Genomic DNA, 25,470 nt, shown 5'->3' on the forward strand with positions numbered 1-25,470 from the left:
ATGCCCTTTTTTGTAGAAGGGGAGAAAGATGTTCTTGTTCCATGTTTCCAGTAAGCACTAGATAATGAGACTCTGATAAATCTGAACACCTACTTCCCTTGACTTTATGGCTGCCTCGTAGGAGCAGAAGCTTTCTTTTCCTTCTCTTCTTCCATTCCAGAGTCTCTTGACTGGGAGAGAGGAGTGATAATAGCTATTTTCTTCACTAATTGGCTCCTGAAAGAGTGAGAATGTTCCCTCCTTTTCTAATCCTCATCCAGCTCCCTGGCTGCTGTGGGTGGTGGATCTCCATTATTTTGCCTTTCCCTCTAGTCCAGGGATCTCAAACTCAAATTACCAGGAGGGCTGCATGAAGACTAATACATTGGCCCGAGTGCTGCATCACTGACACTGCCTCCGCCCCCCACCCCCTGCTGCAGCTGGCCCCGACCTCACTCCACCCCTACCCCACCCCCATTCCAACCCCTTCCCCAAAGTCCCCACCCCAACTCCGCCCCCTCCCTGCCCCTATTCCAACCCCTTCCCCAAATCCCTGCTCCTGCCCCACCTCTTCTCTGCCTCCTCCCCTGAGCACGCGGCTGCCTGCTCCTCCCCCCTGGAAACCTCTACGTGCTGCCAAACAGCTGTTTGGTGCCGGGGAAGTGCCTGGAGGTAGGCAGAGGAGCGGGGACGAGGTGCCCTGGGGGGGGGCAGTGAGGGAGGGGAGGTTGGCGGCTGCAGGAAATAACTGGGAGGGGACCGGGGGGGAGGACATGGGGAGCTTGACGGGCCGCAGCAAATAACTCCGCGGGCCACGTGTTTGAGACCCCTGCTCTAGTCTCTATTTTGAGTTGTCTGCCCTTGTGAACAGCAGTAGTGCTCACCACTGCTGCTACTCATAGGTTTTTCGTGCACCAGAGGGTGAAATTGGAATTCTGATATGCTCTCAACATATTGGGAATTGTAGTAGTGAAACTGATAGTTTTCACAAGCAACAAAAGACTATGAGCAATGACAGAAGCATTGAAGTGGCCTGTCTGCAGACTCAGGAAGACAGTAGTGTACTGTTTTATGTTTGGCTCCCATTCAGAAGGAAATCTTCCCAATCATAAGAGCTAAGGACGTAATTTCTTCTAAACTACATGGCTGGACCCCCATGAATGCCAGAGACAACGTTCTCTTCACAACTGTTTAGAGGGAGAGTGGATTTTCAAACATTGAATTTTATATATTAATACGTCTTTCCCCTCTAACTGCCAGAACTTTTACAGCACTTTCCTTTCAGCTTGGCAGATTCTCTTTCCCTAAGGCCAGTGTTGGTAATCATTTATCAGTCAGTTGATAGAGAGTACTCCCACTGTATTTTTCTTCGCTTCAGTCAGAGATCAAAAACATCACTGTCCTGATGAGCCTTGTTTTTGCTGGTAAGGAGGCAGGATTATAAAATGCCATCAGTTCAGTGCTATTTGTGGTAAGAGACTTTGAAGACTTTTTTTATATATAACCTGGGAGTTCTGTTGCTTTGAACACTTAATTTTTGGCAAAAATCTCTCTACTGTGAAAACTCTTCTTCCTCAATCATGTGCATTTGTCTCTGGCTTATGCTTGTTGTTGTTACCATTGGGGTACTGATTTTAAACAAATCATTCAAAGAGCTATATTACATCTCACTTGTCTTGTATTTAACACTTCTCTAACACTTTTTGGGGTTCACAGATTTGTTTGTAAATGAATCACAAAGAGGCAGCCCAGAATGAAGAAAGCAAGCAGGTCTGTTGGCTCAGTGCCCAAAGTGCCCGGGATAAATAAAACTCAAACAATAGAAAAAATCAAACCAGAAAACGGCTCCTCAGTGTCTGCAGTAACAAAACTCTCAAAAACTGGAACATCAACATCCCTGCTGAAGGTAAGCTCTAATAGACTGCCTTGATTTTTTTGGACAGTAAGGGATTTGGAAGGATAGAATTTTAGAATAAGTATACTGATGCAGTGGAAAACTGGGATTCATAATCTCTCAATGACTGAAGAGAATTTCAGTAGTTACACAATGCAGGACATAATGAGAGATTACGAATGCTATGGTCATTAAGTATTGCTGCTTTTGATGTGTTTATATGTACTATGGTGGAAGGCAATGCACCTTATGGAACTTAACTTTCCTGACTTCTCTGTAAAAAGGGGAACTGAGCTGCCTTCCACTGGGTGTCATGAATCGCTGTCTCAAACGGAGTGCCATGTGTTGCTCTTGAATAAGTTTCTTTGACTGACTCGTGGAGTGGTAGTAGGATGTGATAAGCTCTGTGTAAAGATTAAAAATTCCAATTGAAATTTCTCAAGATGGATACTTCAGTGGGGAATTGAGAGGACTATATTTTAAGAGACTGCGTGTTTGGTATACTTAACGTTGGTGACTGGTGTCAGATCCCTGCAGCCGCACTGTTCCTGTAGTTTTCTATGCTCTCTCCATTTTGTATCAGGAGTGGAGCTTCAGCCTAACTGGTGTGTGCTGCTCCTACTTTCCATCTTCTTATTTATCTTGTAGGTTTTTCCTTACTCTCAGCTTAACAAGGCACCAGGCTTTGGAGTATATGTGCACATCACATTGCACCTTTTACGTCCCCTGGGCCCTTTAAAATTGAGTGGTGTAGTCTCAGGGAACATCACTGGGAGCAAGCATGTGACTTACAGGAAGCCAAGTATAATCTTTCTTGCCTCTCAGATGGGTGGCAGACAGGAGAGACCCACGATCTGGGAGATCCATGTCCGGGGTTTCCAAAATAACCAGACAGGATTACCAAAATCAAAGGGTGTTCCTCTCCCCTACCAGCTAATAGAAATTAGGAAAGTCTTAGATAGTTACTACCCTGAATTTTGTGATGTTTGTTTTGGGATGTTGTTTTAACAATAAAATGAGCCTTGAATACAGGGACATGTGAAATGCCTTGTACTTGGGACTTTATTTTCTCTCCCCAGCTGGTGAATCTGCACATTCTTATGTTTAGAAATAGATTCCTGACAAAACATTGTTTGTACCTTGCATCCTGTTTAATACAAAACCATCTTGTGATACGTAGCCATTCTGAGTAGTGTCCAGTGTCATCGACAACTGTCCTCTTAAGAGCTGACTGGCATGTACTTCTGATTGTGGTATGTAGCTTACTCATCAAGAGCTTCCAGCTGTCATACCTCCAATCAAAACAAAGAAGAGAATGATCTATCTAGCTGTCTCTGAAAGGATTTGGCCTACGGTGTGTTTACAATTTTCTCTCTTTATCGGTAGCACTTCAGGCAACTCAGGTGTACAGTTTTAAAGAGTATTATGCCAATTACACGTATCTTAGGCAGAGCAAGAAATTCCCTTCTTAACTAGTGACTGAGCGTTGTTGCACCTTAAGGGTTTTAGCTCGGTTTTAGTGACATAGCTGAGTGACTCATTCTCATGCGGTTGTCATCATGCCAGCTGTGTGAAATAAAACTATGTACATCTTTCAACTGTTCCCATATGTAGGAGAAGTTTGAAGGTTGTAGTTTGTAGACTTAAGCGCGCTGGCAATTTATATGTCTGAGGGAGTTAAAATATCAATAAGCTACTGCCATTTTAAAAGGAACTTATCTATGTAATTTTATCATTTATGGTGTTGTCTATGAAGCCTCTGGCATGCTGTCATCTTCATGCAGAAAATGTCATCTAACCTTAAAATTTATTGGTGTCTGTTGTATTTTTTTTGTGAATTTTAATACATATTCCTAGACAAAAGTTGTTTAGCTGGAGTTACGATTGAGAACATATCCGTAATTCAGGTTAAAATTAGGGCTGTCAAGCAATTAAGAAAAGTAATCGTGTGATTAAAAAAATTAATTGCACTGTTAATGATAGAATACCATTTATTTAAATATTTTTGGATGTTGTCTACATTTTCAGATATATTGATTTCAATCACAACACAGAATACAAAGTGTACAGTGCTCACTATTTATTTATTTTTTTTACAAATATTTGCACTGTAAAAAACCAAAAAATAGAATTTTTCAGTTCACCTAATACAAGTACTGTAGTGCAATCTCTTTATCATGAAAGTTGAACTTACAAATGTAGAATTAAGTAAAAATAAAAACTGAATTCAAAAATAAAACCTGCATTCAAAAACTGCATTCAAAAATTGCTCGGACAAAGAAGTTTGCTTACATTAGCAGGAGGTAATGCTGCCCGCTTCTTGTTTACAATGTCACCAGAAAGCGAGAACAGGCGTTCTCATGGCACTGTTGTAGCCAGCGTTGCAAGATGTTTACGTACCAGATGCGCTAAAGATTCATATGTCCCTTCATGCTTCAACAACCATTCCAGGGGACATGCATCCATGCTGATGATGGGTTCTGCTTGATGATAATCCAAAGCAGTGCAGACCAACGCATGTTCATTTTCATTATCTGAGTCAGGTGCCACCAGCAGAAGGTTGATTTTCTTTTTTGGTGGTTCGGGTTCTGTAGTTTTCCCATCGGAGTGTTTCTCTTTTAAGACTTCTGAAAGCATGTTCCACACCTTTCCCCTCTTAGATTTTTGGAAGGCACTTCAGATTCTTCTGTCTTGGGTCGCGTGCTGTAGCTATCTTTAGAAATCTCATATTGGTACCTTCTTTGCGTTTTGTCAAATCTGCAGTGAAAGCGTTCTTAAAATGAACATGTGCTGAGTCATCAATTGAGATTGCTATAACATGAAATATATGGCAGAATGCAATTCTCCCCCAAGGAGTTCAGTCATAAATTTAATTAACGCATTATTTTTTAAATGAGTGTCATCAGCATGGAAGCATGTCCTCTGGAATGGTGGCTGAAGCATGAAAGGGATACGAATGTTTAGCATATCTGGCATGTAAATTCCTTGCAATGCCGGCTACAAAAGTGCCATGTTCTCACTTTCTGGTGACGTTGTAAATAAGAAGACGGCCGCATTATTTCCTGTAAATGTAAACAAATTTGTTTGTCTTAGCGATTGGCTGAACAAGAAGTAGGACTGAGTGGACTTGTAGGCTCTGAAGTTTTACATTATTTTGTTTTTGAGTGCAGTTATATAACAACAAAAAATCCACATTTGTGTTTCACTTTCACAACAAAGATTACAGTACTTGTATGAGGTGAATTGAAAAATACTATTTTTGTTTATAATTTTTACAATGCAAATATTTATAATAAGTAATATACACTTTGCTTTCAATTACAACACAGAATACAATATATATGAAAATGTAGAAAAACATCAAAAATATTTAATAAATTTCAATTGATATTCGGTTGTTTAATTATGTGATTAAAACTGTGATTAAAAACTGTGATGAGTTAACTGTGATTAATCGACAGCCCTAATTAAAATACCTAAATAGTGATGTAATTTTATATAGATCATTATATAAACACAGAACACTCAATTAAAGTTAAACTTAAAGAAATCCAAACAAGGTTTGGAAATGCACAGTTAAGGCACTCAAACACCAACCTGTAGTGACCCCATGTAATTAATCATAAAATTATTATGGTTCATAATAATTTTTTTGGTTCCAGATCAGACTGAACTCATTAAACTGATATTTAAAGACACACTTTTTCTTTTCTTTTTTTTCTTTTTTTTTCTCCTCATGGTGTCACTGTAGGGCAGTGTTAAGTTTGTCTGGGAGACTTAACTGCATTTTGTCCTCAGGAGCCCTGCCTCATTCAGTGCAAAGAATGGATGGAACTCTGGGAATGAATCTCAGTTGTGTAGTTAATACAGTGGTTGTTGGCAGGACCCCCACCTGTTTTGTTGAAGAAGCAGGAAGATGTGCGATGGAGAGAGGACTGCAGGAAGAGAAAGTATGATCGCGTGGTTTAGTCAGATGAATGTCATCCCAGAAAACTGGATTATATCTCTGCCTCTGCCACAGTGTTTCTATATGATGCTGGGGAAGTCACTTAATTGAATTTTTTCACAGGTGGCTGCTAACTGTTTTTCTCATTTTCTGAGTTCCCAAATTAAGACACCTGAAGTCCTATTTACAGAAATGCTGAGCACTCGCAACTGAAGTCAATAAGAGCTCTGCTCTGAACATGTAAAGTGCTATAAACTGATAAATTTTCTGGAAAATCAAGACATAGGGTTTGTTTACATGGAGGCATCCAAGAAAGTTAATCTGAATTAACTAATGGTGTGAATTTGAAGTGGTCAGTTAAACCACATTAAATCCCCATGTGAGTACTTTTATTCAAAATTAAAAAAGTCTTTAATTCAGTTTAGCTTAATTCATGGTGAATCTTAAGAGCTAGGTTTTGGCAATTGCCGGTTGAAACTTCAACATATTGTAGTCATCCAGTCTTAAGAATTTCTGCCATGTAATCAAAGGTGGTAAGTGTTGCAAACAGAAGAAAGCCAAATCTCAGAGTAGCAAATTTATTTACACATTTTCTTTTCATTTTAAGTGTTATGATTATATAAAATCAATAACCTTCTGCCTCTTTATTTACAAAAAAAATTGTTTTAAGGGTTTTAAATTCAGTCAATCTAATTAATGACTTGGCATTTCTAGAGTTTGATTTATATTGAACAGTGAAAACCAACTCTTTGGGCTTGGGAAGGCACACATCCCAACAAACAGACCATCTTTTCAACCAGTAATGAAAAAGAGAGAATTTTTAAAGCTTCATTACTTACTTTCACTAATATTTCATTCTGTGAACAAAAAATGATACAGCAATTCAGTTCTCTGATCTGGGAGGGAGAGAGGATTCAAACTGTCTGTAACCTGGTCTATGCTAAACTTCAGTATAACTGCGTCGCTCAGGGGTGTGAAAAATCCATCCCCCTGAGTGATGTTGTTATACCAACCTTAACCCGCAGTGTAGACAGTGCTATGTCAGCGGGAGAGCTGCCTACTGCCTCTCACAGGGTTGGAGTTATTAAGCTGATGGGAGAGCTTTCTCCTGTCAGCTTAGAGTGTCTTCACCAGAAGCACTACAGTGGTGCAGCTGCACTGATTTTATTGTATTGTATTTATTGTATTTTATTGTATTGCACTGTATTTACTGTATTGTAGACTTGCCCTGTATTTCAGTAGCGCAGAAAAATTTAAAGGATGGGGTTAGTTTTACAGCTGCTCAGAACTATACATGCACCTGCAGTGAAACTGATGATTTGTATTTATACTTTGGAATAGGATGCTTATATAGATGCACTGGTATCCAGGGTTCTTGCATTGAAATAGTCTTAAAAACTTTTTAAAAACTTGTTTCAAAGTTCTAGAATAGTAGATTATGCAGTGGTATTGAAGCTGTGTCAATCCTACAATACTAGAGAGACAAGGTGGGTTAGTTAATATCTTTTAGTGGACCAACTGCTGTTGGTGAGAGACACAAGAAATGATAAAAGACAAACACCATATCACCTGTGGGTGAACACTTTTCAGTAAAAAGAAAAGGAAGAGTTGTGGCACCTTAGAGACTAACAAATTTATTCGAGCATAAGCTTTCGTGAGCTACAGCTCACTTCATCGGATGCATCACGAAAGCTTATGCTCAAATAAATTTGTTAGTCTCTAAGGTGCCAGAAGTCCTCCTTTTCTTTTTGCAGATATAGGCTAACACAGTGGCTACTCTGAAACTTTTCAGCAAGTGATCGCTCTATATCTAATCTGTTAGTCCTTATCCTCAAAGGAAACCTGCACAACAAAAGACGAGCGTGGGAGCTTAAATTCATAACTTTGCTAGCTACTAAAAATCATGGTCTTAATAAAGACGCTGAATTTATGGCTTATTACAGCAATCTGTAACTCACTAATTCCTGCCCCCCCTTTTTCCCCTATGACAACAGTGTGTTAACAGGCACTTCATGATCCCTTAGAATACGTGCTAACTACTTAAGATAAACTATCTGTTTAATCTTGTATTTAGTTGTGGCACTCTCAGGCTTGGTCTGCACTAGTTAGGTGCAAGTAAGGCAGCTTACCTCAACGTAATTATGTCAGTGTCTTCTCTGGAATGCTGCTTCCACCGAAGTAAGTGGCCGCCACACTGACGACATAACTCCACCTCCACAAGAGGTGTAGTGCTTATACTGGAGTAGATAAGGCGACACAGTGTCCATGTAGACACTGCATTACTTCAGCTGTTGGTTGTCATTCTTGTCAGTTTCATGGCTGCTATTGTGTCTCCTTCACATCCTTGTCAATTTCACAGAGCTGTGAATTTTGCTGCTGGTAGGATCCTTGCTGTGAAATTGAGCCCCCCAAAGCTGATGGCCGGGCACTGGGCTCACAGCTGGAGCCCTCACTCCGGCATGACCACCTGAGCTGTGAGCCTGGCGTGGGGCTCAATTTCACAGCCAGGAACCTACCAGCACAATTTCAGGGCTCCAGCTGTGAGCCGCCCACCCCCTCCCCCATGTTAGTTTAACCGCTGGTAGGCTCCATAAGCCTCCGCCAGGCTCACAGCTTGGGCTGGCACACCAGGGAGGGTGGGGGCTACAGCTGTGAGCTCTGCATGGCTGTTAGTGCCCCACACTTGGCTGTCAGCTGGTGTAGGCACTCCTGGTGGGGACATGTGACACTGGCAGAAGGAGGGTAGTGTGGACACCAACAGCTGATTGAATTACTGTGGTAGCTGTAGGTTGACCTAAATTAAGTCCACCTAGTTTTGTTGTGTAGACAAGCCCTTAGTACCTTTCCCAGACATGAATAAGAGCTCTGTATAACTCAAAAGCTTGTCTCTCTCTCTCTCTCTCACCAAGAGAAGCTGGTCCAATAAAAGATATTACCTGACCCACCTTGTGTGTCAGAGTAGTGGATTGACTAATAGTGGGTGTTATCTAAGCAATAATGTACTGAATGTGTTTTTTAGATCTTAAAATATATTGTGTTTAAAAATATTCACTTGTAATAACAGCAGCTTTGATTAGTCAACATTTCCGGTCCTGCACTTCATATCCAGTCATGTTAATATCGTTTTCCCTTTTCAGACAAAAAGTAGTGATGACCTTTTAGCGGGGATGGCTGGTGGTGGGGTGACTATGACCAATGGTGTGAAGGCAAAGAAGAGCACCTGCACATCTACAGCATCTTCAGCTTCAGGGACCACCATGAACAACGTGGAGAATAAACCCAAGACTATTACAGGTACAAGGAGATATTAGTCTCAAAGGGTTGTTTCCTTGGCTTTTTGTTGTTCCGTTATGAAACCATTGCAACTCTTCCATAGGCAGGGTACAAAGCATCTAACAAAGAGCTCAGCAAAGGCCAGGCCAAATAGAACATTCTGCCAATGACCCTACTCACCCAGTTTGTATTGATAAAATATTCACCTGCAAATCCTTACATATACTATTTTTTTATATTGGTCATTTAGCTTTTTCTATAGTGGTATTCACTGGGACCAACAACTAGTGTAGACACATGCTGCTAGAAAAATCCCTACTTTGGTCATTAAAGGTTTTAGGTAAGGGATGAATATCTTCAATACAAGGTGTTAAGCTAATAATCTCTACTCATGTACTTAAATAAGGAGAAATAATTTTGTAAAGCCTTCAGGCAGGTGTGACATTCCATAGTGTTTATCACAACACAATTAGTAGAAATATGTTTGTTGTCCGATTGGTAGTTTTGGGGCTCAGTAAAGTTAATAAAATTGTAAGTCACCTTGCAGTTAAGAAGTGATGCTGCTGCTCTCTGCTTCAGCATTTTTGAGTGAGAATGGTGAGAAATTGAATTTGATGGTGAGAATATTTAAATACACTGATTTCATTCTTGGATCAGAATATACATGTTTATAAAAAGTACTCAAATGGGAACTGTGTTCCCACACCTAAACGTGAAGATGTACCTATGATCTGTGAACTTAAAGAAAGAATATCAAGTATCTTACATATAGTTACTCTTCATTTTTTTTAAACAATTTATTAGAAACTTTGGGGGAGAATCTCTTTTCCTCTTGCAAACAATAGGTTTTTTAATCCTTGTTTTGAGGGGGGCTTAACATGTCTTCAGACACTGTAAAGAATATTTAAACCTTATTTGAAACTCATAAATAGATTGTACATATTTCATTTCAAAAGTGTGGTTTGGAATGTCAGCCCTATTATAATCATAGCAACATATATAGTCATATGTAATTTCATACCTGTACTCACGTTGCTGATTTTTTAAATGAATTAAAATTACATTTTTAAAAACATACAGGTTCGACCTCCACAGCCAAGCGTAGCACTTCATCTGGAAATAAAGAATCTAGCTCTTCTAGGGAAAGAATACGTGATCGTTCCCGTCTGAACCAAAGCAAAAAACTGCCTTTGACAGGACAGGGGACTAATGATACCATTCTGGCAAAACGCTCCCGTAGTCGTACTAATCCAGAGTCTGATGTTCGGATGAGCAAATCCAAATCGGACAATCAAATTAGTGACAAAGCTGCTTTGGAAGCTAAAGTGAAAGATCTTCTGACTTTAGCAAAAACTAAAGATGTGGAGATTTTACACTTGAGGAATGAACTCAGAGACATGCGTGCTCAGCTTGGCCTTAATGAAGATCAGCCTGAGGGTGATGAGAAGTCTGAGGAAAAAGAGGCCATTGTTGTTCACCAGCCAACTGATGTAGAGTCTACATTATTGCAGTTACAAGAGCAAAACACTGCCATCCGAGAAGAACTCAACCAATTGAAGAATGAGAATCGAATGTTGAAGGACAGATTAAATGCATTGGGCTTTTCTTTGGAACAAAGGCTAGACAACTCTGAGAAACTCTTTGGCTACCAATCTTTGAGCCCAGAGATCACAACTGGTAATCACAGTGATGGTGGTGGCACTCTTACATCTTCAGTGGAAGGTTCTGCTCCTGGTTCAATGGAAGATTTGTTGAGTCAGGACGAAAACACCTTAATGGACAATCAACATAGTAACTCCATGGATAATTTAGACAGTGAGTGCAGTGAAGTTTATCAGCCACTTACATCAAGTGATGATGCCTTAGATGCTCCATCGTCTTCAGAGTCTGAAGGAGTACCAAGCATAGAAAGATCTAGGAAAGGAAGCAGTGGCAATGCAAGTGAAGTTTCTGTAGCTTGTCTGACAGAACGAATACACCAGATGGAAGAGAACCAGCATAGTACATCTGAGGAGCTTCAAGCAACGCTTCAGGAACTTGCAGATTTACAACAAATAACTCAAGAGCTGAACAGTGAGAATGAAAGACTTGGAGAAGAAAAAGTAATTCTTATGGAATCCTTGTGTCAGCAGAGTGACAAGTTAGAACACTTCAGCCGACAGATTGAATATTTCCGCTCCCTTTTAGATGAACATCACATCTCATATGTTATTGATGAAGATATGAAAAGTGGGAGGTATATGGAGTTAGAGCAACGTTATATGGACCTTGCTGAGAATGCTCGTTTTGAACGAGAGCAACTGCTGGGTGTCCAGCAGCATCTGAGCAACACTTTGAAGATGGCAGAGCAAGATAACAAGGAGGCCCAAGAAATGATAGGGGCACTGAAAGAACGGAACCACCACATGGAACGAATTATTGAGTCAGAGCAGAAAAGTAAGGCAGCATTAGCAGCCACCTTAGAGGAGTACAAAGCCACAGTAGCCAGTGATCAGATTGAGGTGAACCGGCTAAAAGCTCAGCTGGAGCATGAAAAGCAAAAAGTGGCTGAACTGTACTCTATACACAACTCTGGAGATAAATCAGATATACAAGATTTGCTGGAGAGTGTCAGGCTGGACAAGGAAAAAGCAGAGACTTTGGCTAGCAGTCTGCAGGAAGAGCTGGCTCTCACTCGCAATGATGCCAATCGATTGCAGGATGCCATTGCTAAGGTAGTGTTCAAACAATTATATTCTATATCTTATACGTATAAGCCTCCAACCCTCCCTCTACTGTTCATTACAGTTTTTCAATTTGTTCCTTGGAGTTATGTGACCAGTTACGAGCTTTACCAGAATGTGCCTGTATTCAAGATTTTTCTACTGGATCTTATGTACAAAAAAAGTGTATCCTTTTATGAAGCTTTTTACATCTAAGCGCAGTTGTACTGGATTACGCATATAAATGACTCGTTTTTAAGGGAAAATATAGATGTGTAAAACCTTAGTTGGAATTAAGCAAATCATTGTTTTTAAATATTGCCTTGAGCAGGTGTAAATAATTTATAGTTGATTTACTTTGGGGGTACCTCATGCGTTGTACTCTAATATTCTTTCTCAATAATTAGCATAAAATGATGAAAATATTAGCTCAGGGCTTAAACCTTGTTCTTGCAGTCAGGTTTGTGTGTGTGTGGGAGGGGGGACTATTACTCATTTTTCTGGCTGCTTCTCATTTCAGCTTGTGATTCAGTACTATCCTGAAAGAAAAGGAGTACTTGTGGCACCTTAGAGACAAACCAATTTATTTGAGCATAAGCTTTTGCGAGCTACAGCTCACTTCATCGGATGCATACTGTGGAAAATACAGAAGATGTTTTTATACACACAAAGCATGAAAAAATGGGTGTTTATCACTACAAAAGGTTTTCTCTCCCCCCACCCTACTCTCCTGCTGGTAATAGCTTATCTAAAGTGATCACTCTCCTTACAATGTGTATGATAATCAAGGTGGGCCATTGGAGAGAACCTGGATTTGTGCTGGAAATGGCCCACCTTGATTATCATACACACTGTAAGGAGAGTGATCACTTTAGATAAGCTGTTACCAGCAGGAGAGTAGGGTGGGGGGAGAGACAACCGTTTGTAGTGATAAACACCCTTTTTTCATGGTTTGTGTGTATAAAAACATCTTCTGTATTTTCCACAGTATGCATCCGATGAAGTGAGCTGTAGCTCACAAAAGCTTATGCTCAAATAAATTGGTTTGTCTCTAAGGTGCCACAAGTACTCTTTTTCTTTTTGCGAATACAGACGAACACGGCTGTTACTCTGAGTACTATTCTGTTACTGCTTCACTTGTCATGTGGTGGGATGCTTGGTAGATTCTGAAATAAATTCAGCTCGGAAATAAAAGCTTAACTGTGAAAGTGGTCCAAATTGATAGTTGCAGTGCAACCAAAAGTTACGTATCACACATCACACCTTGGTCCAGATATAGCAATTCCTAATGAATTTACATAAAGCTTCTCAATTCACATAACACTTCTTGATATTAAATTTAGTTCTTATGAGATTTTAAAAAATATTTTAAGGATGATTGCTATGGCAATGAAATGCAACCAATTTTTATCTTAAGAGTTCATCTTTGTCCTGAATTCATTATGGTCACTTAATGGTTGTTCTTCAGGTTGAAGATGAATACAGAGTCTTCCAAGAAGAAGCCAAGAAGCAAATTGATGATCTCAATATGACTCTAGAAAAGCTTCGGGCAGAGCTGGAGGAAAAAGAGACTGAAAGAAGTGACATGAAAGAAACCATCTTCGAGTTGGAAGATGAAGTAGAGCAACATCGAGCTGTGAAACTTCATGACAACCTCATCATATCTGACTTAGAGAGTAAGTGATACGAATTCCTCTTGTAGCGTATTTTAACTTGAAAACAGCTGAAACAGGATAGTAAAAGTATTTTAATTGTGGTTTGCACATGTTATTTGAAATCAGAATAAACCTTGCAGAAAGAAAGAACTCAGCTTGACTTTGGGCTTGTAGGACTAGTAGTTGGGGATGGGGCCGGACACATGTACATTGAGAAAATATGAACTGGCAATCGTGAGAATAAATATGACGCCTCAGTGCCATTTTGAGTCACTTTTCAAGCAGAACTGTATGTAGTTATAGATTCAGATTGTGGCTTATTACCTGTGATTTGATTTAATTCTGTCTGGGAGAACCCAAGTTCTCTTATCTCTCCAGTACAGCAAAGATACATAAACTTCCAAAAGTTAAATAGATCTACATCTGAATAATTTGATTGTTTCTAGACCAAGAAAAGTCTCCCTGTTGAAGAAAATGTATTTTCAATGGAGAAATTGGACAGGGACCCTAAAGAATTTTGCATATACTGTTGTCTTCATGGTCACATCCATGTGTACTTGCTCAAACTGTGAAACTGAAAATGAATTTGGCAGCTCTGGTTGGGAAAACTCAAGCAGGTTGGGAAAACTTTCTATCCTGTTGTCTCTTAGCGTCCATTTCCTGAATAGCGTGGCTCAAGACTCTCACTCAAAGCATCCAGCAAAAATCATGCCTGCCAGTCTTGCCTAGTAGTTCAGTGGGGAGTGTCTATGTCTGAAAATCTGAATATAGATTGTCATGGTTACAGAGCTAGCAGCACCTTTGTCCCCCTTCCGGTGTTTCAGAGTGCATTGTCGCAAGTGTCAGGCTTCATGCCTTTTACATATCTTGGTATGGAAGTCTGCATTTGTCCCACTCTGAACCCAAGCCCTGAGCTACAGTACCTTGTGGATTAACCATGCTTACCCAGCACATCTGACTGAGTTCAGAGACCTGCAATTCTTCCCTTTGGGAGTCTGTGACCAGTAGTATACAGTGACAAAACATCCTTCTTAACATCAAAGTAATGTTTGCTTCAACAATAGGGACAAAGCCTTTAAAGAATAAGGATCTTAAAACAACATTCTACATATTTGTCTGTCTTACCTAAAGACTTAGTTTCCTGAGTTTCAGAGTAGCAGCCATGTTAGTCTGTATCCACAAAAAGAAAAGGAGTACTTGTGGCACCTTAGAGACTAACCTGAGTGTAACTTCAGTAGGCATAACATCTTTAGATGCCCTGGCAGGTGTCTTCATATCAGTTTACTTTCCCTGAACTGCCATAGTTTTTTATTCTTCTATGTTTTTGGGCTTTGGTCTTTCTGGATTAAATCAGTCCAGTAGGCTTAGCAGAAGATCACGCAGGAGTTCTCACAGCCAATGGCTCTGCTATTGTCACATAACGTCCCTCAAATGTTTGCTTAGTGGTAGCTTATCTTGAGCCATTCTTTCTTTTCCTTCTTGATTTGTCTTCACAGTCCCCGATTAAGCAAAATCATATGGTAAACACTCCAATAATCCGGTTAATATACGGTATCCACATAGGTTTCAGAGTAGCAGCCGTGTTAATCTGTATTCGCAAAAAGAAAAGGAGTACTTGTGGCACCTTAGAGACCAACCAATTTATTTGAGCATAAGCTATCGTGAGCTACAGCTCACTTCATCGGATGCATAAAGTGGAAAGTACAGTGAGGAGATTTTATATACACACGCACACCATGAAAAAATATACATTGTAAGGAGAGCGATCACTTAAGATGAGCTATTACCAGCAGGAGAGTGGGGTGGGGGGGAGAGAAAACCTTTTGAAGTGATAATCAAGGTGGGCCATTTCCAGCACATTTCCAGGAGTTAAAAAGAACGTCTTATAATATTACTAAGCAGTTCCAATTTCGTCACACAGATCTGTCTCAAAAGGGCTGTGTGCAGTCATGAGGCTGCATACCTCAGTTCAGTCAGTTAGCAGACCTATATCTTGCTAGGCTCAAAGCTTCATGAGAAATTCCATATCTTCTTTGATCTGTTATCTAGATACTAATCTGTTGTAGTTGAATTTTATGGATAGTAATCTGATGTAATAGCTTCAGGAAGCAACCTGTATTGTAAGTATAGGCAGGAAGGAGAATGACACCTTCAGGTAGCTGTAAAGTGTGGTAACCAAATAATAGTATAATTAAAACTAACTTTTTGTTAATATTCTTCTAATAAATCAGTACCTTTAAAAACTCAACTCTTCATGGCTTCAAAACTAAAATTCTTGCAGTAGTTCTTTGGTGTCACTGCTTCCCATAGGAAGAAAAAAAAAAGGCAACATCTTGAAGAGGAGGAACAAATCTCTTTAGGGCTTGTGCTCAGAGCCCAGATCTAGAACCTAGAGATAAATGATGAGCAAAAATTTAACAGATGGTGGTATAAAAGTGACAGAAAAATGCATCACAACAGCAAATTCTCTAATATTGATTGATTAACCAATTCCTTTGGCCTTGAATTAGTCTGAGATGCATGGCCAGATACATGGTGTCCATGTTAATGGCTTTTTAAATGTAGAGAATTCTTCATTACATGTTTCTGTATATAGCACCATTCAGAAAAAGCATGGTTCTCCATATTAAAACAACTAAACCATAGTAAAGAGTAATAGGAAAGAAAAGTCTTTGGTTTAGATTTAAAAAATAGGATAGAGTGACTGCTGTAGCTCTTTGAGGAGAGAATGTGCTGAGTGTCAAGCTAACTAAATGAAGGGAATGATGTGAGAAGCAATAAATAGTGACAGAATATTAATGAACAATTGGAGAATTCATAGAAACAAGTCCATAAAAGTAGGAGGGTGTATTTCATAAATGAAATTAGTAATAAGACCTTGAAATGAATTCAGTTTAATGAGCAGCCTGAATAAATAATAGAGTGACATATGAGAAGCTCAAGTGCAGGAAGTTGTGTGTCATTGCTTTGAATAGCTTCTAGAGACTAGAAAGACGAAACTGGGAATATAGCAAGAAGTGTATTACAACAGTCTGGGCATGAAATTCAAACTTAATTGCATGAGGAATTTAATTGTAGATAATGTTCAACAGCTTGCAAAACTAAATGAGCTAATCAATATGAGCAGTAAAAGTCAAATCACTATTGAAAAGGATTCTTACTATAGGTTGTTGTGCACTAGTACGTGTTTGAGAGGACCAAAGTTAGCACTAGGAGAAAGTGAAGACCAGGAAAATGCTCCATGCAATCATGTCTTTAAAAAACAAACTGTGTTTAATGATTGTGACATGACTTTTCCCTTCAACTTAAAAAAAAAAAATCCTATGTATAAGCATGTAAAAATTACTTTAAAGAATGTTAAGGTTCCCAGGTCATGCACTAAAAAGTTAACAAATTCCAGAATAAAGATTGCATGTGTATTTTTTACACCAGTGCAGCACATTTATACTAGGTACAGAAATTCCCAGTATAACTAAGCCTGTATTTTATAGAAACATTACACTAGATGGCGTTTTTGCTCTGGTTTTGGATACAGGCTTTGAAAAACCAAATGAACTGAACTGAAAGTCTTTTGGTAAAATAAGCATGCTAAATTGTCTAGTAGCCATTTGTTTTCAATGTTTAAAAAAAGGGGAAAAAAACCAACAACCCCTATGTCTATAAAACCCAGACAATAAATGTTGAATGAACACTTGAAACACACGCTCTTGGTGAATTTTGTCTTTATAACAGAGATTAGCTATTTCAATCAGCACATCAGTTGTCAGATTTTCTTCTTAAGATCAAGATGTTTGTATATATATTTAATGCAAGGTTTCAGAGTAACAGCCGTGTTAGTCTGTATTCGCAAAAAGAAAAGGAGTACTTGTGGCACCTTAGAGACTAACCAATTTATTTGAGCATGAGCTTTCGTGAGCTACAGCTCACTTCATCAGATGCATCCGATGAAGTGAGCTGTAGCTCACGAAAGCTCATGCTCAAATAAATTGGTTAGTCTCTAAGGTGCCACAAGTACTCCTTTTCTTTTTATTTAATGCAAGATATTTTGAAACACAGATCTCTAAAATCTCAGTGGAATTCAGTCATCTTAACCCTTGCCGATGGGTTATTTATACCACTTTTATTGTATGACACAAAAAATGATTCAATTCATTCAACGCAAGTGAGTTTTACTAATAGTAAAACTTAAGATTTTAACACAGGTGACTTTCTACTAAAATTTGTCACTGAAAGTGTTAATCTCTTCCAGTAAGACTGATCATATGGACTTAACACCTTTGTGTGACAATAACAGAAACTCAAACACAAAAAAGATAAGCAAAAAGCCCATGCTTCCGTGTATTGTTGACCCAAACCGTTTTCCTACTCTAGAAAGCTGTATCATTTAAACCATTATTTTATTGTTATTATTTGTATTAATTTAGCATGTAGGAGTCCTGGTCTTGGCTCTAGAAACCCATTTACTCTTTTTGGATAGGCACCATCTTAGAATAAGACAAAAGAGAGCAGCTGGATACAGGCAGAGTACAAGGAAACAATGAGACAATTTTGGTGAGCATAATAGACAAATGGTCTTTGAACAGCATTGTTACAACTATTGTCAGGTTCACCAATATACCAACATAATTATACTGGTGTAACTCTGCTAGTGTGGATGCAGTTATTACTGGTATAAAGATACTCTACTTTAAGGGAAATAGCTATTCCAGTAAAAGGCTCCTTTATACCAATATAATGGATGCACACTAGGCTTGTAGCTGTGTAAGTATATTGGTAAAAAAAATTATATCAGTAACAGGCAGTTTTACCAGTACAACTTTCAAATATAGACCAGGCCTACATAGAACATCCACAATTCAAGAAAGCTGAAAAAGAGATGCAGTTATACTGGCAAAACTACACTTTTATAATTTGTTTCCTTTGTGGGGGGTGTATTTGCTATATTGGTACTTGGCTGGTATAATCTGTGTCCACACTAGAGCACTGTTCTAGTGTAATAATCTGGTGCTTCTGTTGTAGGCATAGCATGCGTATCTTCAGAAACTGAGTGCCTGTGCAACTATGGATGAGTGATTTAAGTTTAACAACAAGCCTACGCTAGAATCTCACAGTTACGAACACCTCAGGAATTGAGGTTGTTTGTAACTCGGAAACGTTCATAAATTTGAACAAAACATTATGGTTGTTTTTTCAAAAGTTTACAACTGAACATTAACTTAATACAGCTTTGAAACTTTACCATGAAGAAGTAAAATGCTGCTTTCCCTTTATTTTTTAGTAGTTTCCGTGTAACACAGTACAGTATTTGCTTTTTGTTTTTGTTTTGGTCTGTGTTGCTGCATGATTGTGTATTTCTGTTTCCAAGTGAGGTGTGTGGTTGACTGGTCAGTTCGTAATTCTGGTGTTCATAACTCTGAAGTTCTACTGTATTGTGTTACAGTAGCTACTGAGGGAAGTAATGTTTACTTGTGGGACAAGCATTTATCTTCAGTTGTTCATATTCATCTATTGTTCTACAGTTTCTAATGTTTCTCAAAGAGTGAGAGGAAGTAAATGCCACATGATTTATTTTGTGACAAACAACCCAGGCAATATGGCTAAGATTAGGGAAGTTTTGCAAGAAAATACATGACACATGACTGCACATATTTTAAAATTGTCAAAAGACTTGAAAAGAGTGAATATCATGACCTAAGAAGAAAAATGGAATGCTTTTGTAGATTATAAGATTTTGTTTTAGATTGGCCCAAGGGAATAAGAATCATTGACGCATACACAAGATATAGATGTGACGGATTCCTCCCCCGTGCCCCCTCAGGGTGCCACCTGATGTACTGGGGTAACACTGAGCCCGCCTGTTCCACCAGCCTGGGCTCCCTTACACTGTCCTGCCGAGCCAGGCCCTCAGGTCTCCTCCAGCATACACACAGGTAGGGACACACCCAGGTGCAGAAAGACACAAACACTGAAATCAGCACTGCATGCGTAGGCTTCAGCTAGTGGAGTGTAAACCCAAAATTGTATCATCTTGGCCTGCACAGAGAACTGTACAGCGTACACTCATGAAATTCGCCCCCTCCCTCAATGTGGAGGAAGATATGTACAGCTCCTCCCCCCACCCTCTCCCGTTACGAACAAAAACAAGTTTATTAACTACAAAAGAGAGATTTTAAGCGATTATAAGGGTTAGCAAACAGATCAAAGCAGATTACCTATCAAATGAAACAAACATGCAAACTAAGCTTAAGATACTAAAGAAACTGGTTACAAGTAGTAATTTCTCACTGTAAACGTTATTTTAGACAGATTGCAGTGGTTCTTGAGGCAAGCAGCTCTTGCTTGCAGATTAAAACTCCAGGTATTTTTCACAGGCTAGACACCTTTCCAGCCTGGGCTCAGCTCAGCTCTTCTCCTCACCCGCCCACTCCTGCCCCTCCCCACTTTGTCTTTGTTTCTTAGACGTTTCCAGCAGTCATTCTGGGCAGGGATTCAGTGAAGAACGAACACTGTTTGTCACTCCCCTGCCTTAAATAGGTTTGACATATGACGGGAATCCTTTGTTTTCAAGTATCAGAGGGGTAGCTGTGTTAGTCTGTATCCACAAAAACAAAGGTTTATTTGGGCATAAGCTTTCATGCATCTGAAGAAGTGAGGTTTTTTAACTCACGAAAGCTTATGCCCAAATAAATCTGTTAGTCTTTAAGGTGCTGCCGGACTCCTCTTTGCTTTTGTTTTCCAGTGTGGTTCTCCCCCCTCCCACCAGTGGAAAAATACTGGTATTTTGTTATGGAGTCCAGTACCAGGTGGCTTGATCACATGATCATGCAGTGTTAAAGCATCCCTGGAAAGCTTGTCAGGAAGGTGGGAGATTAGCATCTTCAAAGACCTATTGTTCTCCCTAATGGTCCATTCATTGACTTGTTCCCAGCTAGCTAGCCAGACAGACTGATTGCATTCTGTCTGGTGGGCATTCCCCAGGTGTAAACACTTCTGTAGTACAGATGTATAGTCAATATTGCTAACTTTAGGTACAAAATTATTAGGGCTGTCAATTAATCAAAGTTAACTCACATGATTAACTCAAAAAATTAATTGTGATTAAAAAATTAATCACAACTAATCGCACTGTTAAACGAGAATACCAATTGAAATGTATTTTTGGATGTTTTTCTACATTTTCAAATATCTATTTCAGTTACAACACAGAATACAAAGTATACAGTGCTCACTTTATATTTTTTGTTACAAATATTTACACTGTAAAAAACAAAAACAGTATTTTTCATTTCACCTCATACAAGTACTGTAGTGCAATCTCTTTATCATGAAAGTGCAACTTACAAATATAGGGTTTTTTGTTACATAACTGCACTCCAAAACAAAACAATGTAAACCTTTAGAGCCTACAAGTCCACTCAGTCCTACTTCTTGTTCAGCCAGTCACTAAGAGAAACAAGTTTGTTTACATTTACGGGATATAATGCTGCCCACTTCTTAATTACAGTGTCACCTGAAAGTGAGAACAGATGTTCACATGGCACTGTTATACCTGGCTTTGCCAGATGCATGCCAGATGCACTAAAGATTCAAATGCCTCTTCATGCTTCAGCCGTCATTCCAGAGGACACGCTTCCATGCTGATACCGCTTGTCCAAAAAAAATGTGTTAATTAAACTTGTGACTGAACTCCTTGGGGAAGAATTGTATGTCTCCTGCTCTGTTTTACCTGCATTCTGCCATATATTTCATGTTATAGCAGTCTCGGATGATGACCCAGCATGTGTTGTTTGTTTTAAGAACACTTTCGACAAAATGCAAAGAAGATACCTGTGTGAAATTTCTAAAGATAACTACTGCACTCGACCCAAGATAGAAGAATCTGAAGTGCCTTCCAAAATCTGAGAGGGATGAGGTGTGGAGCATGCTTTCAGAAGTCTTAAAAGAGCAACACTCTGATGCGAAAACTACAGAACCCGAACAACAAAAAAGAAAATCAACCTTCTGCTGGTGGCATCTGACTCAGAAGATGAAAATGAACATGCATCGGTCTGCACTACCTTGGATCGTTATCGAGCAGAACCCATCATCAGCATGGACATGTCCTCTGGCGTGGTGGTTGAAGCATCAAGGGACATACGAATCTTTAGTGCATCTGGCATTTAAATATTGTGCAACACCGGCTACAATAATGCCATGCAAACACCTGTTCTCACTTTCAGGTGACATTGTGAACAAGAAGCGGGCAGCATTATCTCCTGCAAATGTAAACAAACTTGTTTGTCTGAGCAATTGGCTGAACAAAAAATAGGACTGAGTGAACTTGTAGGCTGTAAACTTTTACATTGTTTTATTTTTGAATGCATTTTTTTTGGACATAATTCTACGTTTGTAAGTTCAACTTCCATGATAGAGATTGTGCTACAGAACTTGTATTACATGAATTGAAAATTGCTATTTTGTTTTTTACAGTGCAAATATTTGTAATCAAATAAATATAAAGTGAGCACTGTACACTTTGTATTCTGTTATAACAGTGCGATTAATTTTTTTATTTGCTTGACAGCCGTAATTATGACACAATCATATCCGAATATTACGATAAAATATATGGGAAGCAGTGTCACAATACACTCCATTGTTTGTTAGAAGATGAAAAATATTGGTTTGAAGAAGCTTGTTGAGTAATTGGTCCATATGTTAAAGCCAGTAAAATAGCCTTTGATTCTGAATTCATGTTGAAGCTGATGAAGACTAAAAAAACCAGCCCTGATTTGAAATTGCAGTTAAAAGATGGCAAAATTGGTGTTGAGAAAGCATTAGCTGGCCATTATACCATGTCATTTTCCAGCATGTGTCAGTCATCACATACTAGTTTCCCCCTCGCAACAGAGGAATCAGTACTTATTCTTCAATTTGCAGAAGTTTATGTTGAATGTGGGGTTCTGTGATCAGTAATTCAGCTGCAAGCCTTGTTTCCATTATTTCAAAGTCTTGTTCTCCAATGAAACACTGAAAAATCTCAAGTAAATGTCCTGGGAGAAAACAAGGCTATGATTGTGACAGTAGCTGGTGTAGAATTTCTGTTTTCATCATGACAGGTTTCAGAGTAACAGCTGTGTTAGTCTGTATTCGCAAAAAGAAAAGGAGTACTTGTGGCACCTTAGAGACTAACCAATTTATTTGAGCATAAGCTTTCGTGAGCTACAGCTCACTTCATCGGATGCATGTGGCCTGGTGCATTCAAAACCTAGAAAACTGCATGGAAACAGATAAGACTTCAGAATTAGTTTCTTCAGCATCTTAATTCAGAAAGTCTTGAAAGTATCCTTGGTGGATCTGAATAGTTGGATTCAGTGGTAACTGAATTGTGATTGTTCACAGATTGTAATTTGTTTAAAATGATGTATTATGAAAGAATATGGATGTCTTAACACTGTAACGTTTTTAACAAATTTGAAATGTATTAATGTATTGAAATTAATCAGATTGGGTGTTAACATTAAAAAACTTTTGTTTTATAGTGACAGTTTTGGTGCCAATTTGGATTTATAAAAGGTTATAGATAAAAATACAATTAAGTATTTTTTTTAATATTCTTTATCTTCCACAGTTTTATAAAATTCAAGTGAAATACTCTAACACTGAAATAAGTCAATTTAAAACCCAGCATCTATAACCTAGTTCATTACAAATTGTAATCTAAAATTGCAATAGCACTTAATTTCCAGTTACATCATATCCTTGTACAACTGACTTAAATATTTATTTATTTATTAAAGCAAGTAATTAAAAATAAAAATAACCATCTCACGTAGCAAAAAACACAGGCAACTCAGGAAGTTTGAGTGATAGAACTCTGGTTTCCCTGTTCTACCTCTGGAAGCTATAGCCGCTGCCTGCATTATCATGAGGTCGCTATACTGCAGTAGTCTCTCTTTTTGAGCTTGGCGGCAGCAGCAGCCTCACTCTCACAAACCCTGGAGCTTGTTGGGGGTCATGGAGGGCTCTGGATAGTAGATGGGGACAGAAAGGGGTTAACCCAGAGTAGGTACACAGGGAAGTTGGTGCCTGTATATTTTATGTATTTAAGTGATGCACACGCATTTGGGATGGCTAAGGGGAGTACAGAAAACCATGATTTTCTTTTTTTTTAAATTGCATGACTTTTTAGGGTGTTCATTCATGACTTTTGAATTCTTGGGTGTTGGCAATTCTATGTTCTTCTCCCGTAGAATCATAGAATATCAGGGTTGGAAGGGACCTCAGGAGGTCATCTCGTTCAACCCCCTGCTCAAAGCAGGACCAATCCCCAACTAAATCATCCCAGCCAGGGCTTTGTTAAGCCTGACATTAAAAACTTCTAAGGAAGGAGATTCCACCACTTCCCTAGGTAACGTATTCCAGTGTTTCACCACCCTCCTAGTGAAAAAGTTTTTCCTAATATGCAACCTAAACCTCCCCCACTGCAACTTGAGACCATTACTCCTTGTTCTGTCATCTGCTACTACTGAGAACAGTCTAGATCCATCCGCTTTGGAACCCACTTTCAGGTAGTTTTTTTAAACCCTTGATAGAGTTTAAAAAAACTGAACACTTAATGTTCTGCACTGTTTATAGTAGCTGGAGAATATTCAGGCCATTGTTTTGAACTTCAAAGCACAAATGTACTAAAATTTAATGGTGTGTCGCATATCTCACAAACAGCTCAAAACAATGGCATTACCCAGTCTTTAACTCTAGGGCACATTTAGGTTTTCTGGTTTGTGGTGATTATTTTTCTATTTTTTGTTTATTTTTAGACAAATTATGACTCATTATTAGGAGTAAAAAAATCAATAGTTTTTAAAAAATAAACCCATTTCCCTTGAATTGTCTAAAAAAAAAAAAAAAAAAAATTGGCCCCCCCACTGGAGTTCCACACTCCTGGAATCTGCTCCAAACAAGTGTGGGGAGCTTGGTAGGGCTTGCTGGCTCCCTCAGTAGGCAACTTTCAGTACTGAAGAAATTGTACATTTTAAGTAATCTTGAAAATCCTGTTCTCGAATTCTTCAGTTGTACTTTGTCACTAAAACAGGCAACCTTGCATGTTAGCTTCAGCCTTATAAAAAAAATATCCATGCTAATTCCTCCTTTTGTACTAAGACTAGCAAAAGTTTCCGTTTTTTGTAGCTTAAGCAACATGGCACCATGTGATTGAGTCACCCTCACTGCTAATTAGCTTACCACATCCAATGCTAAAAGGTCAGCTAAATGTGCATCTTAGAATATGTAGTCCTGTAAGATAGCTATATATGTAGGAAAATGTCTGGTTTGAAGTATTTGAACTTTTCCAAGCCTGAAATACTGTTTTTCAAGCCACTTAAGGGCTTATGTCATTCTTACAAAGAAATTAGCTGTGGCATTAAAAGGGGCTGTAGTTAGGACTATTGGCATAACAAAGCTGATGAATCCAAAATTGTCAGCCTTCAGAAGAACTATAGATCAATCTGTCTTTGCTCAAATAGTGTCTCCAAATTAGTATCCAGTTTAAATCATGTGAAATGGAATATCTTTTTGTGAATAAGTGTGTGGTTTTGCTTAGCATTTTGATTTAGTCTACCATACGCTGTTTTTAAAATGTCTTGTAATGCTAGAAGACAGCTCTCCACCTACAGACCAAGGGGATTGTTTTGGGTGCCAAAATATAGGGCTCAATTTTGAAAAAGTGGGGAAACAAGCAAGAGCATTGTTAAATTTCAGGTTCTAAAAATAATCCGATGTTGCATAATTATCCCTGAAACTAATTGTAACTGATAAGCACTTAGGGAAGTTCAGTTTCGCAACAGAACAAGAACCACACAATTTTACCTTCTGTCAATTTAGTTGTTTAAATTAATGTACAGTAGATGTTTGAATAATCAGAAAGCATGTGCCTACTGCTCTGTAGTGTATGCCAAGGTCTTGGATTTTAAGCAGCTTAATACGTTGGCTACCTGCAGCCTTCAGGTGAGAAAAGCGCTGCCAGTAGACACAGAAGATATT

At 38.8% G+C, this 25,470-nt stretch overlaps 1 protein-coding gene across 12 annotated transcripts in view; it reads left to right on the forward strand.

Annotated features, from left to right (window-relative positions):
* The window catches only part of SPECC1L (sperm antigen with calponin homology and coiled-coil domains 1 like), a 114,403-nt gene that overhangs the window by 18,399 nt on the left and 70,534 nt on the right, over positions 1–25,470 (forward strand). For 10 of the 12 annotated variants that reach the window (XM_073312791.1, XM_073312790.1, XM_073312799.1 and 7 more), the window contains 4 exons: positions 1,696–1,885; positions 8,957–9,113; positions 10,173–11,806; positions 13,263–13,470. In XM_073312791.1, the coding sequence (XP_073168892.1) occupies positions 1,733–1,885; positions 8,957–9,113; positions 10,173–11,806; positions 13,263–13,470 (2,152 nt within the window). In that variant the 5' untranslated portion in view covers positions 1,696–1,732. Of the gene's footprint in view, positions 1–1,427; positions 1,451–1,695; positions 1,886–8,956; positions 9,114–10,172; positions 11,807–13,262; positions 13,471–25,470 lie in introns of those variants that run through there. The other 2 variants (XM_073312797.1, XM_073312800.1) reach the window with 2 other exon arrangements.

Source organism: Lepidochelys kempii, chromosome 15 (genome assembly GCF_965140265.1).
Source record: "Lepidochelys kempii isolate rLepKem1 chromosome 15, rLepKem1.hap2, whole genome shotgun sequence".
Taxonomy (NCBI): Eukaryota; Metazoa; Chordata; order Testudines; family Cheloniidae; genus Lepidochelys; species Lepidochelys kempii.